Source organism: Barbatula barbatula (assembly GCF_947034865.1).
Source record: "Barbatula barbatula genome assembly, chromosome: 14".
Classification (NCBI taxonomy): domain Eukaryota; kingdom Metazoa; phylum Chordata; class Actinopteri; order Cypriniformes; family Nemacheilidae; genus Barbatula; species Barbatula barbatula.
In genome coordinates this window covers 9,001,134-9,014,149 of record NC_136777.1, presented here as the reverse complement: position 1 = coordinate 9,014,149, position 13,016 = coordinate 9,001,134, and the positions used below count along the sequence as shown (strand labels likewise).

The window sequence follows — 13,016 nt, the reverse complement described above, 5'->3', positions numbered from 1 at the left end:
AATGGTAGTTAATTGTAAACCACGTGCAAGGGAAAGGGGTGTAACTTTGGTTAAAGACAAACATGGACGTTAATGAAGAGGACTGGGCTGAGTTTCAAGTCTCTTGTTTATTTAAGTATTATGATGATCATTAGCATTTTTCAATCCCAGAGCATCAACTCTGTTATGTGCACATTGATAAAATAAATTATTCCGAATGACAGAGAACGCTAACATTATCAGCATGTATATTAAGGCCAGTTTCTGTGTAATAAATTATTTGATCAAGTAGTAAAACAAAGAAACGTTGCTCAAACTGACAGACGCTCTAAGTTCACAGCCAAACAGAGAATGTGCAATTATCGAAGAGTTAAAGATAGGAGTGCTGTTATGAATACAGAAGTTTTATGAATGTTTAATAAAATGCAAAAAAGGCACCGTAAAACATTAAATTTAACAACAAATTAAAGAAAACGTTCAGAAAAGTAATAGCAATTGGAATATTAATGTGTTAAAAAGTCAAACAATTCTGTACAACCTATTTCTGCAATTCAAGCATGAATTAGTTCCACAGCTCTCGGCATTTTCGAATTTCAGATGCCTATATAATTCATATTGACTCTAAAACATTAAGCATCTCGTCTGTGCGTGGATTGCGAATTAAATTTAAAGCATATTCAGTTAAAAACATGTCATCACATTTGCAGGTTTCCTCTACACGTCTGAGGTCTCATTTATAAACGTTGCGTACGCACAAAATGGGACTGGAAACGTGCGTTAACCACTTTTCTCTTAAAAAACAAACTTGACGGAAGAATGTGCGCCCCTAAGCAAACTCTGACCCAAGCGTACGCACATTCTGGAGACAAGGGGCGACACAAATGTGGAGTTCATGAACTCAAGTTAGATTGCAGAAAGTAAGTGTGATAAAAACTAGGCTACTCACACACATTTAATTTCATCTCACATCCGTTAAAGAACCACATTATCACGAGGATTAAATCTGCAGTTATTTGCGCTTTACTGAGTGATACTTGTTACATGCACCTTCTTGTAAAATCCAACTCAAATATCAAATAAAAATTAAATCTAAATATTTAATCAGCGCTGTCTCACCATCATGAGCGCACGATGAGATGATTTGAATAGGGACAGCATCAAATATCCTAACTGCAGAAAAAATAAATCCTGAATATATTTTCCTTAAATACTGTATAATAATCGAATGTAAAGTTTCTCTTTGGGGGGCATTCGGAACAGGGATTAGTTAAAACCAGGACTAGGCCTAGTTAAATTAGGATATTTAAATCGTTTTTCAAGACATACATGTTTCAAAGAAACATTGCTGCATCTTGAGACAAAACAATGTCTCGGATATATTTTAAGATATCCCAGTGCAAGTTGTTTTCGATCAAGACACCGCTTCCATGTTAGTCTGAGACTATAGTTTAAGGCCTATCTGGGTACCCCATAATGTTCTCGTTGTCAGTCCTAACTATGTTCAATACAAAACCGTAATGAACAATTTAATATTAGGCCTACTCTAAAAATAACTATTGTTATTAATTATAAAAAAGATTAATTTGAAAATCGTGGTGAATCTCATGTGTGGACATTTGTTATAGAGATAAAGGATGGGATCGGAGTTTTCGGCAGTTTTCCTATATGGCATCTGATAGCGGTTGGATTTGCATTGACTATTTATGGGTAAAAATGGGCGTGTACAGGGCGGAATATTAGGCTGATTCACGTACGCACACTTGCAGGTGACCTATGATTTATAAAGCGAATACGCACGGTTTTATAAATCGGAATATTTTAGGTGTACGCTATTTTTTGCTTTCGGACGTACGTACACTTTTAGTAAGGATACGCACAGTTTTATAAATGAGACCCCTGAACAGTTGTGCTTTCATCTGTACAGTGCCAAAAACATAATTAATGTACACCTCAGATGCTTTTAACAGAACAAAATAAAATTAAAACAGATAATTATGGATATCATTCTACATACACATAATGATATACAAGTTACATTCTAAGTTATACAGACAGCATTTTAGCGAAACCACTTATGTACCGTTCAGAAGCATGGAACGTAGAACAGAGGTTACAAAGCTGAGGTCTAGGTATAAGAAATTAAGATACTGTAATTTCTACAGACGTTTAAAGCTAATATAAAATAAAAGACAAATTAAATATTGCTGGTGTTCCAACAGAAACAGTTTGTTATGACTTTCTACTTGACAGCAAAATCCTTATTTAATTTCTTATTAAACAAATGCAGGTCACTTAGCAAAAAAACATATAAAAAGTAATAATTACAATTGTAAGTTATGATATTGCAACTGTTGATTTGTTGTGTTAATGAAACGGATATGATCTGTTCCTCATATTTCACATTTTAGCAGCGAAACGTCTACATGAAAACTCTGGAATAAGAAAACTCTGAAATCTATCTTTTATCCTCCAAACTAAATTTAAACCAAACAAAACCCTTTCGTGAAGCATTCAAATACTAAACCCTCAAAATTAAGAGCACATAGCTAAATTAAGAAAATACACTCTGTGTAGGCTACAGTGTAAAAATGCATTTGGTCTGTGTTCTTTTATCTGACGTTTCTTGCAAACCCTGCTGATTGGCTGAGGTTTGCATAGTAGCCATCTGGTTTTCCCATTAACATCAACACATGCAATGAGTGGATTGCAAAACATTCAGAAGGAAGTGAAACTTCGGAGCAAGAGCTTGTTATTATGAGTGTAGACACACACTTCAAAACCTGCTTTTGGATTTTAAACATGCCGTTCCCATGCAAGTCCGAAAGAAGAGCTCATTCAATACCATAACCTTTAATGCTTCTTCTCTATCAGTTTCCCACTGATAAAAAACTCTCTTATTTTTTGACAAACTGTTCATGCATTGATATGTACTTATAAACATAAACTTATGAGCATTGTGTCTTTTTTTCTGTGAAAATTAGAAAAGATGCAGAGTGAATTGGACACTCCATTTCCTTTGGGAAAAAGCACACAAGGGACACAAGGTTGTGTCCATTTTCCACATTCTATGGGGTTATTCTAAGCAAGTCAGGTTATTAGACTCCGGGCTATCTCTTGGTCCGGCCTGACTAGGATATGACCCACTGGCTCCAGTCTGCAGCAGTTCAGAGGAGAAGGTCATATCGGTGCTTTGTTGGTGATGGAGGAGGTACTGGTCACCCTCCATGGTGTCCAACTCTTTATCATTGATGAACAGCTCTGTTTCGCCCCAGTCGGCCAGCGGCTCCCGGTCACTGGATTCGTTGTTGCTACTGCCACTGCTCCGAGCGGACAGGCTGGGGTGGCAGTCCCCAGCAGACGGCAGCATGAGGTTCTGAGCAGAGAGAGACTTACCGAGCCCGCGCTCGACTTGCAGCGAGGCGGTTGTTGGGGAAGACATGAGCCCCAAAGGATCGATATCAAGGCTTAAGTGTCTCCTCCAGGACCCCTCTTCCTTGGAGCTACGCTCCGGCTTGTTCCTCAGCTGTACCGTGCTTTCCATATTATCGGCCTCTCCGTCTAACTTAACCTCAGTTTGGGTACTCAGCAGGCAAGAGTTTGGGCACTCTGCCCTGCTCTCCTGTAACGTTTCTGGGATAAGGCTAGTGGGCCTGCACTGAAGTGCGGACACCATAGGCGGGAGCTGAAGGGTGGTTGAGGTGGAATGGACAGTGGGCACAGGCCTGGTCAGCTCAGCAAACCTCTGGTGGCTTCTAGAAAGGTTATTGGGGCTGAGGATGGGAGGTGGGGAAGCTGGGTAAAAACAGTCAGGGCTAGAGGGTTGATTGTTGAGTAGGGGGGAAGGCGAGAAGGAGGAGGCTGAAGGCGTGTAACCTGTACCCAGGTTGAGTTCACTGGGGGTCAGGGCAAGATGCAGGCCACGGGGCAGGTTACTGCTGCCAGAGTGAGACACGCCGTTAGCCGTAAGCTGAGAAGAGGAGGATAAGTCTTTACTGTGGATGGAGCTTTGGTAGTCAGAGGTTTGATCCAGTTCAAATAGAGGCAAGGCAGATAGACCCAGCATTGAGGAGGACCCTTTCTGCAACACCTGACGGTATATATCCAGCAAAGAGTCGATCTTGGACTCAATGGACTGCACCTACATTAAATAATAACAAAAGTTACTCCAAAGTCAAACGTGAATGTTATTTGACCATCACGTACATATGACTTACTTGTCTCTCTACTTTGCAGACTCGGCCAAGCATACTCATGTCATGCTCCAGAGACTCGCCTTCTGGGAGGATTTTCTCTCTGCCTCTCCTGTCTACAGATATCTGTCCCTTTCCCAGTATCTGATCCACCCTATGACATATAAGAAGTCACCGTGAGCATACTGAGAACGTGTCTTTTATTATATAATCCTTTAAGCTCCAGGACAGCAGAACAAAACCTGATTCGGGTTAGTGGATGAGAAATTAAGTTCAGAATTAAGTTAAGTGCATCACCATCATCAGCAATATTTTTCTGTTACAGTACACAGAGGGCAGGGAAAAGTGTCAGTGCATTTCTGAAAATTATGATCATCATGATTTCAAATAAAAAAATATATATCTCCTTCTCTTTTTACAAAGCTTTCTTCATTTAAAGGGATAGTTTACCTTCCAAATGACCCTCTTGTCATTTCAAACCTGTATACTGTAATTTCTTTCTTTTGCAAAACACAAAATATGCTGTATTTTGAAGAATGATGGTAACAGAAAACGTTTGGTCCCCATTGACTAGCATTGGTTTTGTGTCCATACAGTAGAAGTCAATGGGGACCAACGGTTTTTGGCTACCAGCATGTAAAGATATATATTTTTGGTGTTTTGCAGAAGAAAGAAAATCACACAGAAATGACAACAGGACGAGTAAATGATGACAGAATTTTCATTTTCAAGGTGAACTATTCCTTTAATATACTTCATCTACCAACCAGTTGTAATGTCTCTTTTAAAAATACTGCATAGTATATACTGTGTATATGCATTTCATCTGAAAACATTTTGTCAGGTGTTAGCAAAAGTATATTATGATTCCTTGCTTCTCCAAATTTGTCATGCAAGAGCAGTTTGAGTTAAATCAACAGCAATCACAAATATTACATAAATAAGACAAACCGATCAGTGTGTTTGCTACACAATCTCCTTGGATGAAGAAAATTGCTTACATGTATTAGTCAAAGAGTCCAATGATGAAAATTATGTGGTGCTCTAAATACAACCCAAAAAGAAATCTGTGATCATGAGATGAATTTTGGACACACAGTTTTATTAGTAGTATTTTCAATTGACCAACATATATTAAATGAACCTCTAGAATATTTATGTATGCTGTGCAGGTACATCATTGGACCCCATGTACAGTATCAACTGATTCAGGTAAATACAGTATAGCCTCAACCCCAGTCCCCTGCCTTCTACAGGCCTCTGACCCCGAGCTCTTCTTCCTGCTTTGGTTGTAATACATGTGTAGAGAGGGAGAAGAAAGGTTCCTGGCTTTGGAGCTCAGATGTGGACCCACTGCTGTAGCCAGTCTGGATGAAAAACACATTGGGGTCACATACATTTTAAAAGATGTGTTGTTAAGAAAAGGAAGGAGAAATATCGCTGAAGAGAAGGTGTTTATAGAGCTCTAGTACAGAGTACATGCAATCTGCCAAGTCATGTATATGATCACAGACAGCTGTGCATTTCTAGTTTAAAGCAATAGTTCGTAGAAAAAAAAATACTACAGTAATATAAATATAAATACTCAAATGTCGGATTAAATGTATTTGTTCTGATATATGGATCACATTCTTATGGTGCACGTGCATCCGTTTTGAAGCTTGAAATCTTTAGTCTCTATTAAGTGTAACTGGGCAGAAACAATCTTTAGATTCTTTAATTTTGTTTCATTAAAAGTCATTAATAAATATTGGATGATGCTAAGTGAATCACTCTTTAAAAAACGTTTTCATTCTTGCTTTTTGACATCTTTTTTTTTCTTTTTAAAACCGACATCATAAACCTTAAACATTAAACTAAAAGCCCCAAAGACTCATTAAGGTATCATTTCAGAATTTTAAGGCCAACTGTAAGTTAGAGATTGTTAGAAAGTTAATTGTAATTCTCTTAAGACAAAGCATTCCATGCTTCCATTCAATGCCCAATAAAATATTTCACAAACTGTATTAAGCTCAACATTAAGCTTTGGGAAACAAACACAAACATTCAGGAAAGCAGAAAGGAATCAATCAAAACGTTAGTCCATGAGCTGCATCACAGTCATCTTGTCTACGATTTTGCCAACCTTGTTAAACAGTTAGAGAGTTCTTGAAACTGAAAAGCAGAGCAATGGATTTATTGGACAAAGTCAAGAGCATGAGGCTGTGTGTCAGTCACACGTCAAGTACCTATAGTCCAGCCCTTAGGCCCAAAGATCAAAGCTCTTCAAAAACTACAACTGTTTAAATGTTCAAACCAATTTCAAGTATTAAAGATCACTGGGGATTTGGACACACAGCCTCAGCAATTGTCTCATTCACAGCAAGTTTGAATGTGTTGTGGATTGTGGGTCAGCTGACCCTGAGGCAGAGTGTTTCTTCTTAGCCTGGCTGTAATACAAGTGCAGGGAGGGAGAAGAAAAGGTCTTGGCTTTGCCGCTCAGGGTCTGTGGACCCACAATGGTATCCAACCTGAATGGGAGAGTGCAGACACAAACATGTAGAAGTAGAATGTGTGCATATCAATTAAACTTCGGCACTGTGCCGTCCCTGCTGTGAATATATACAGTATATATGTGTATACTTATGAATTTATATTTGTGTGTTGATGTTCCTTATTTTAAAAGATGGAGATTAAAAACAATATATTTATTATTGTATATCTATCAAATAGTAAACATTTATGTATATGTAAATACATTTTACTGGTGGTGCTGTTAAGTTCTCACCTAGTCTGGAGACTCTTGATACGACACAACATATCCAGGTGACCAGCAGAGTATTGCTCAATCACATCTTTCACATCATACGGCCGCAGCGTCTCCTTAAATTTCTTCTTGGCCACATGGAATTTCATTATCCTTTCAGGAGTGAAAGAAGATGGATTTGGATTAGGAATACACCTCACTTAAAAAGAGGAAGACGTAATAGAGATTAGGAGACACCAAAATCAAAAGTGTGAGTTTGGGCTGCAAGACCATCTGTTTTTTTCCATCAGATGTGGAGACGTGTTTTGGAAATTGCAGAAATGAAAGACCTGGATTGCTGTGAGTTTGCCCCTAACCACTAGAGGGCAGTAATACGTCACAAATTCGCAAAACAATAAGATCAGATTTACATTTGTTTAAAACAGCTAATAAAAATATTACTCTAGTAAGGTGTACAATCAAGTCAAGCCATGTGGGGTGGAAAACATTAACTGTGTAAAAATAAATAATACCACAGGCAGGGCAACCAAACTGAAACTCAACCCATTACATGACTGACATATTGCAGAATGAACGCAAAACTGCAAATATTGACAAATCTCTGTTACACTGTCCCTGTCTGTTTTTCTTCATCTCTCAGGTGTACACAATGTCAGATGAGCTGGTTTGTAAGCAGCACTGGCTGTGAGCATTTCCATCCGACACCCTGGGAAAGCAAAGAGGGAAAATTCTCATCCCCCTGCCCCCTGGGAGACCCTAATGGTTAGGGGAGTGAAATTGAACAGAGCCACCTGAAGCAACAATCAGGCAAGAGAGAGAGAGACAGAGACAGAGAGTGATGACGACCTAATGTGATATAGCCAAGCATGGTGAACAAAGTATGTGTTGAACCCTTGTGAACTACAGTGTGTATACCTCAAACCTCCACAGGGGGAAATCTAAAAATCCTTATCCACACAGCTTATCACAATGCATGATTTCTGCTAGAAAAGACAAATCTTTAAAATATTTTGAGGATGAGATTTTTCTTTGATTCATAATTTATGGATCAGAATGTTATATAGAGCAAGAATTCGGAGCAATGAGATTTCTGGGCTACCTTTTGCAACGACACATATTGTAACAAGATGTAATCTACCAGCATGGTGTTTAAAAACTCACCTGATGGCCCTGATGACTGCCTTCAGCGGAGCAGACAGATCTTCAACAGTCACATCACAATGACATCCCTTCTCATCGAAAGCATCATCTGCTCCAAAATTGGTGTCGGCTATTAGAGAGAAAGGAAAACAGAGAAAGATTATTTTAAAACCAAACTAGGCTGAAGAGAGGAGAAGAGACAGCCAAGCACCGATCAATAGAGTTATGAGTCAACACAGCATTCAGAAATCTTTCCTTGACCCCCTTCACCTACACCACAGGCCACACTGAAAGAAGGTGCCTATAAATTGAAGTACCACATTAGGTCAGGAGGCAGCAAAACAGCATTTCATCAAAAGCTTATTCACAGTCCTGTTTGCGATTCTTACGATGATTCCACCCTGTCTCTGTATATTAAAAGTTAAAACTTTGAATTGTGAATCGAAAAGAAAGTTCAGTACGTGATGCTTTTAGGATCCTTTATTTAAGCCATATGCAGCGCCTATAAGCCTATACCAGCAGCTTAAACCCAAAAAATTACATGCCACAGATAATTGGCAGAGAAACCCAAACTGCTTTTAAAAGGTGTAACAAAGCATTTTCTACCCTGTAACAGTATCTATTGGATCTATGATGTGGGGTATTTAGAAGGGCATAAAGCGGTTGTTGGGCTTCACACAGAGCTAAAGTCCCTAAGATGGTTCTTCGACAGCAAAATGCTGAACAGAACATTTTTGTAGATATATATTCAATAGGAAATGCAATTCATATTTTGGTACAAACAAACAAAAAACAAAAAGGCGGCGATCAGATGCAATATCATTTTTATTGGCTTGTTTCTGCCATTTTGTTGCTCTGAGATCAGAAGCAACCTGTCTTTTGCCAGAAATAGGACTTCTTCATTAATTCATTTTACACACATATACTCTTAATGTATTTTAACAATTGGTTACACTGTTATTTTTTATTTCAGGAACTAAGATACTTAAACACAAGTGAGAACTTCATCAAATCTCCAGAGCTATGAAAGAGCAATACATTTATTTTCTTATGTAGACCATTACACTCTAAAACGTGACAAAATAATGTTTTAAAACTGTGAAACCAATCAAATATTGTGTTAAATGTTAAAATATAATTGTGTTCATTAAATACTTATTCTTTTCATTAAATAAACTTAAATAATATATGTACATTTTAGAGAAATTAACTGTTAAACTTTTATTTATATTTCTTATATGTACCACTAAAACAATATTGTATCTAGAATATAGTTTTGTGTGAATTACCAATCTGTCTCAATGTTTTATTTGCGCATGGGACATCTTCTTATAAGAAAAATGCCTAGCTTTTTTACTGCCTTCAGGGGAGTTCTGGGGACAGGAGCATAAGCTGAAGTTATTGTCTATAAATCCTGCTACTATGGAGAAGTCTAACAAATATCAATAGTAGAAACAGAAAGACTAGCCTCCTCAACATTGTTTTTTAAACAAGATCAAAGATTAAAAAATGTTTATGCCATTCAAATTGTAATAATTTCTTATTCATGGTTGAGTCAAATATTGGTTCTATGACAGCTCAAAAATGGCTTCTGTTAATAAAGTTATATTAAATAAGGCAATAGTGAATTGGTTTGTCCAGTTAGAAGAAAAGGTTCACCTTCAGCTGTTGTGCGCGATTGGCTCTTCAGTCTAAGAGACGGGCGAAAGCGAGTCCGGTCATTAAAGCTCCAACTCTTCTGGACCTTAGCAGGACTGGTGCCCTCTACCCCCGCCTCTGTCCCAGGAGAGCGCCGGTCATTCACCGACATCTGCCTGCTCTTTATGCTTTGACCGCGAGGACTGGCCATGCGCACACGCTCCCGAAAACTAAGCTTTTGGCTGCAGGAAAGGAAAAGAGCGGATGGAGATAAATGGAAGAGGAGTAGGAAGGAGTGAGAAGGGATAAAACAGATAAAACAACAATTACATTTTGAATTGAGAAAAATAGGTATTTAACCAAAGGCTATCTTGTTTCTCAAGTCTAGTGGATTTCTCCAGTATAGAACACGTCTTTTTTCATGCTTTAAAGGCATGAATGACAATCACCTCTTGGATATTCTTTACACAAGCCAGAAATACTATCCCGAACTAATCTTGCATCAAAAGTACTATCATGCAAGACAATCGCCATTCCAAGGTTGCTACCAATCAGCAAGCATTTCACTTTTAAAAACCACCCTACTTCCATTGCTACCTGTGTAAGAACCTTACAACTGCTGTCTTCTACGTCTAATGTAGAGACCCAGAAAAATGAATAATATATAATCTGTTAATGGACAGAACCATCATTAACCAGGGGAATACTCCTTTCAAGACAATTCCAAATCTGGGTTTCTTAATCATGCTATACTGTGCTGAATGCTCATGCCTGGGAGTTTGTGAGTGTATGAATAAGGCAGAAATTACATACAGCATCGGGATTTAGACATAACGCTATAGGTTAATTCTAGCTCTATAAAACCCGGTTTCATGCACATGCAACATGCAAGTTCACAACTTTTATATCATAAGCCAAATTGGTTTATTACAATAAAACAATTAAATTGCACAGAGCAATTTTTGTGAAAATTTTTGAATTATTATTCAAGTCACATTACAGTGTGTTACAAATGAAAACTTTGACATAAAATAACAAAAAATGTTGCTGTAAGTTAATGATTGTTTGAATTCCTGGTCTCTGTAAATGTTTGGTGAGGTGTATTGTATAGCAGACTTTAATACAAAGGTGGTTCTTAAAGCCAGTCAGTAAAAAAAATGTCCGTAGACATGTTAGATTTAAAACTGAACTTACCACAGAAACATCTATCACTAAACTGAAACTTTTAAAACGGCTCAACTGAATCCCTCAGGCAACAGGCATTGAAGAAGGCAGCACCCTTTATATTTAGACCCTTTGTGGGGTCTGAGAGGGGACGGGGTTATCTGATGTCCACCACCATCGGTCATGCAAGAGATTAGTCAGCATTCACATTGGTCATATTGCTGGAGCAGTGGGGGATGCTGGGTACCTATATTTCCGTGTGGTATACCTCCTGAAGAGCCTCTGTCTATAACTATGACTCTTACTAAGGAAATGAGGGAGACAGATGGCAGATGAGTTAGTCAGACCGTGAGGAGAAACAAGTTCCTTTAGTGAAAGAATGACATGGATGGTATAAAACAGAAACGCAAAACTTGCCGTAAAATGAAGCTAAACGCAACCAAACACGGTTAAATAAAGTTTCATCAGTTTCGTCTCAATCAAAACCACACACAAAAACACAGTCGCACAAAAACTAAACTATATAAACAAAAAGCCAACTCTGCCATGACCAACTTTCTTGGATTGACCAGTCAATTATACATTTACTTCACTTCAACCAGTCAAAAAATAAATGGATTAAACGGTACAAACGACCTAATGTTTTGCCCAAAGACAAAGCTCCATAAGCTTTGCAAAAAGTATTCACAGCTAAGCTGTTTATTGTAACGCCTTTACAATTTGAAGGTTACTTTTATAACACATTTAATGACACATTTGCCACACACAACAGGCTTTTGCAATAGTAAATGACTTCATTTAAATCTGAGTGCTGGTGCTGTGCTCTTCAAATAAATAATATGAAACAGGCAAATCAACTTCAGGCAAAAACAACCAATTACAATGTTAACTAAAAGCTGAGGGTATAAAAAAGGGTTTGAGCAACAAGCTCCCTTTCAGCTGAAATTACAGGATAAATACAAAAGACACAAAAGCTGCAAAAGTTTGCCTGACAACAAACATCTAACTACATAACAGCCTTACAAATGTTGCTTTTGACACAAAACCGATAACGACTAAACTGACTTTACTATTCATTTTAATAGAAATTGCAAAAAAATCTTCCGTCAGTTATATGGAAAACAATGATAATGAATGATAAAGCAAGACATGTGACATGCCATGACAAGTGAATGAATGAATTGAATTCCGCTCCCTAGTTTCTTTTGAAGCTACAGTAACACAATCGATTGAGAAGTAGTGAAACATTCCAGACACAAGGGTGATGTAGATACAAGAGCAACAAACCTGCTGATGGTTTCCCCCTGGTCTTTCCTAAAGGTGTTAGTTAAAAACATAGAGAGACAAGAGGCCAGATATTAATACTTCACATGAATGACAGCAACTAATAAGGAAACTACAGAAAAGGAAAAATATACTGAGCGTTTCAATACATCAATAAATTTCTCTCTGTGTCACACACAATATATTAAAGACGTAAAGCAAACACACACGTTAATAGTGCGAAGAAATGTACAGTCATTTCTAAGATGGGGATCAAGCAGACATGCCAGGTATGAGCAATGCACAGTCAAGCTGAATAAGATGAGCTTTAGCAGAGGGGGCACAGTGTTGGGACGAGGGGCTGTTTTATTGAATATAACAGCACATCCATTTTTTAGAGCATTATTTATGTGTCTTCAGGTGCTTGTCCATAAACGGTGTAGGCTTCTGTTGGGTTTGATTTATCTGTTCTGGGCAACGCGAGGGTAATTCAGTTACCGGCAGAATTCACACCAGGAAGCAGGTATGGGGTTTCATCCAAGCCAAAACTTGAAACTTGATGAAAACCAAAAAATGTGTTTACGAAAAGCATGTTTACTTCAGAGAAAACCACATGTTATTTTGGGTTATTACTAGAAATGATTTACTGTAATTTATAAAAACAAGGTGAACTTGTTTAAAATATTCCATACTAGTAAATACTCTTATCACTCCTAAGATATAACTTTTTAAGTCACCTTGAATTAAAACAGATATTTAACAAGCCAATAAAACTATACTGCAGTGAAGTTTACAAGATCCATTTATTTCACTGTAAAATGTAATTGACCTCCACTATGGTCATCCATCCTTGTGCAGAGACATCTCATCAATGATCACAACACAGTCTGTGACCT

At 37.9% G+C, this 13,016-nt stretch overlaps 1 protein-coding gene across 2 annotated transcripts in view; it reads right to left on the bottom strand.

Annotated features, from left to right (window-relative positions):
- Positions 1–95: 95 nt before the first annotated feature.
- Positions 96–13,016, bottom strand: part of kcnq5a (potassium voltage-gated channel, KQT-like subfamily, member 5a) — a 90,382-nt gene continuing 77,461 nt past the window's right edge. Inside the window, exons 9-16 of one of the 2 annotated variants that reach the window (XM_079472763.1) lie at positions 12,145–12,171; positions 9,715–9,935; positions 8,077–8,185; positions 6,937–7,068; positions 6,569–6,679; positions 5,435–5,536; positions 4,194–4,323; positions 96–4,117 (exon numbers count right to left, since the gene is read on the bottom strand). In XM_079472763.1, coding sequence (XP_079328889.1) covers positions 3,053–4,117; positions 4,194–4,323; positions 5,435–5,536; positions 6,569–6,679; positions 6,937–7,068; positions 8,077–8,185; positions 9,715–9,935; positions 12,145–12,171 — 1,897 coding nt within the window. In that variant the 3' untranslated portion in view covers positions 96–3,052. The remainder of the gene's footprint in view (positions 4,118–4,193; positions 4,324–5,434; positions 5,537–6,568; positions 6,680–6,936; positions 7,069–8,076; positions 8,186–9,714; positions 9,936–12,144; positions 12,172–13,016) is intronic. The other variant, XM_079472764.1, reaches the window with a different exon arrangement.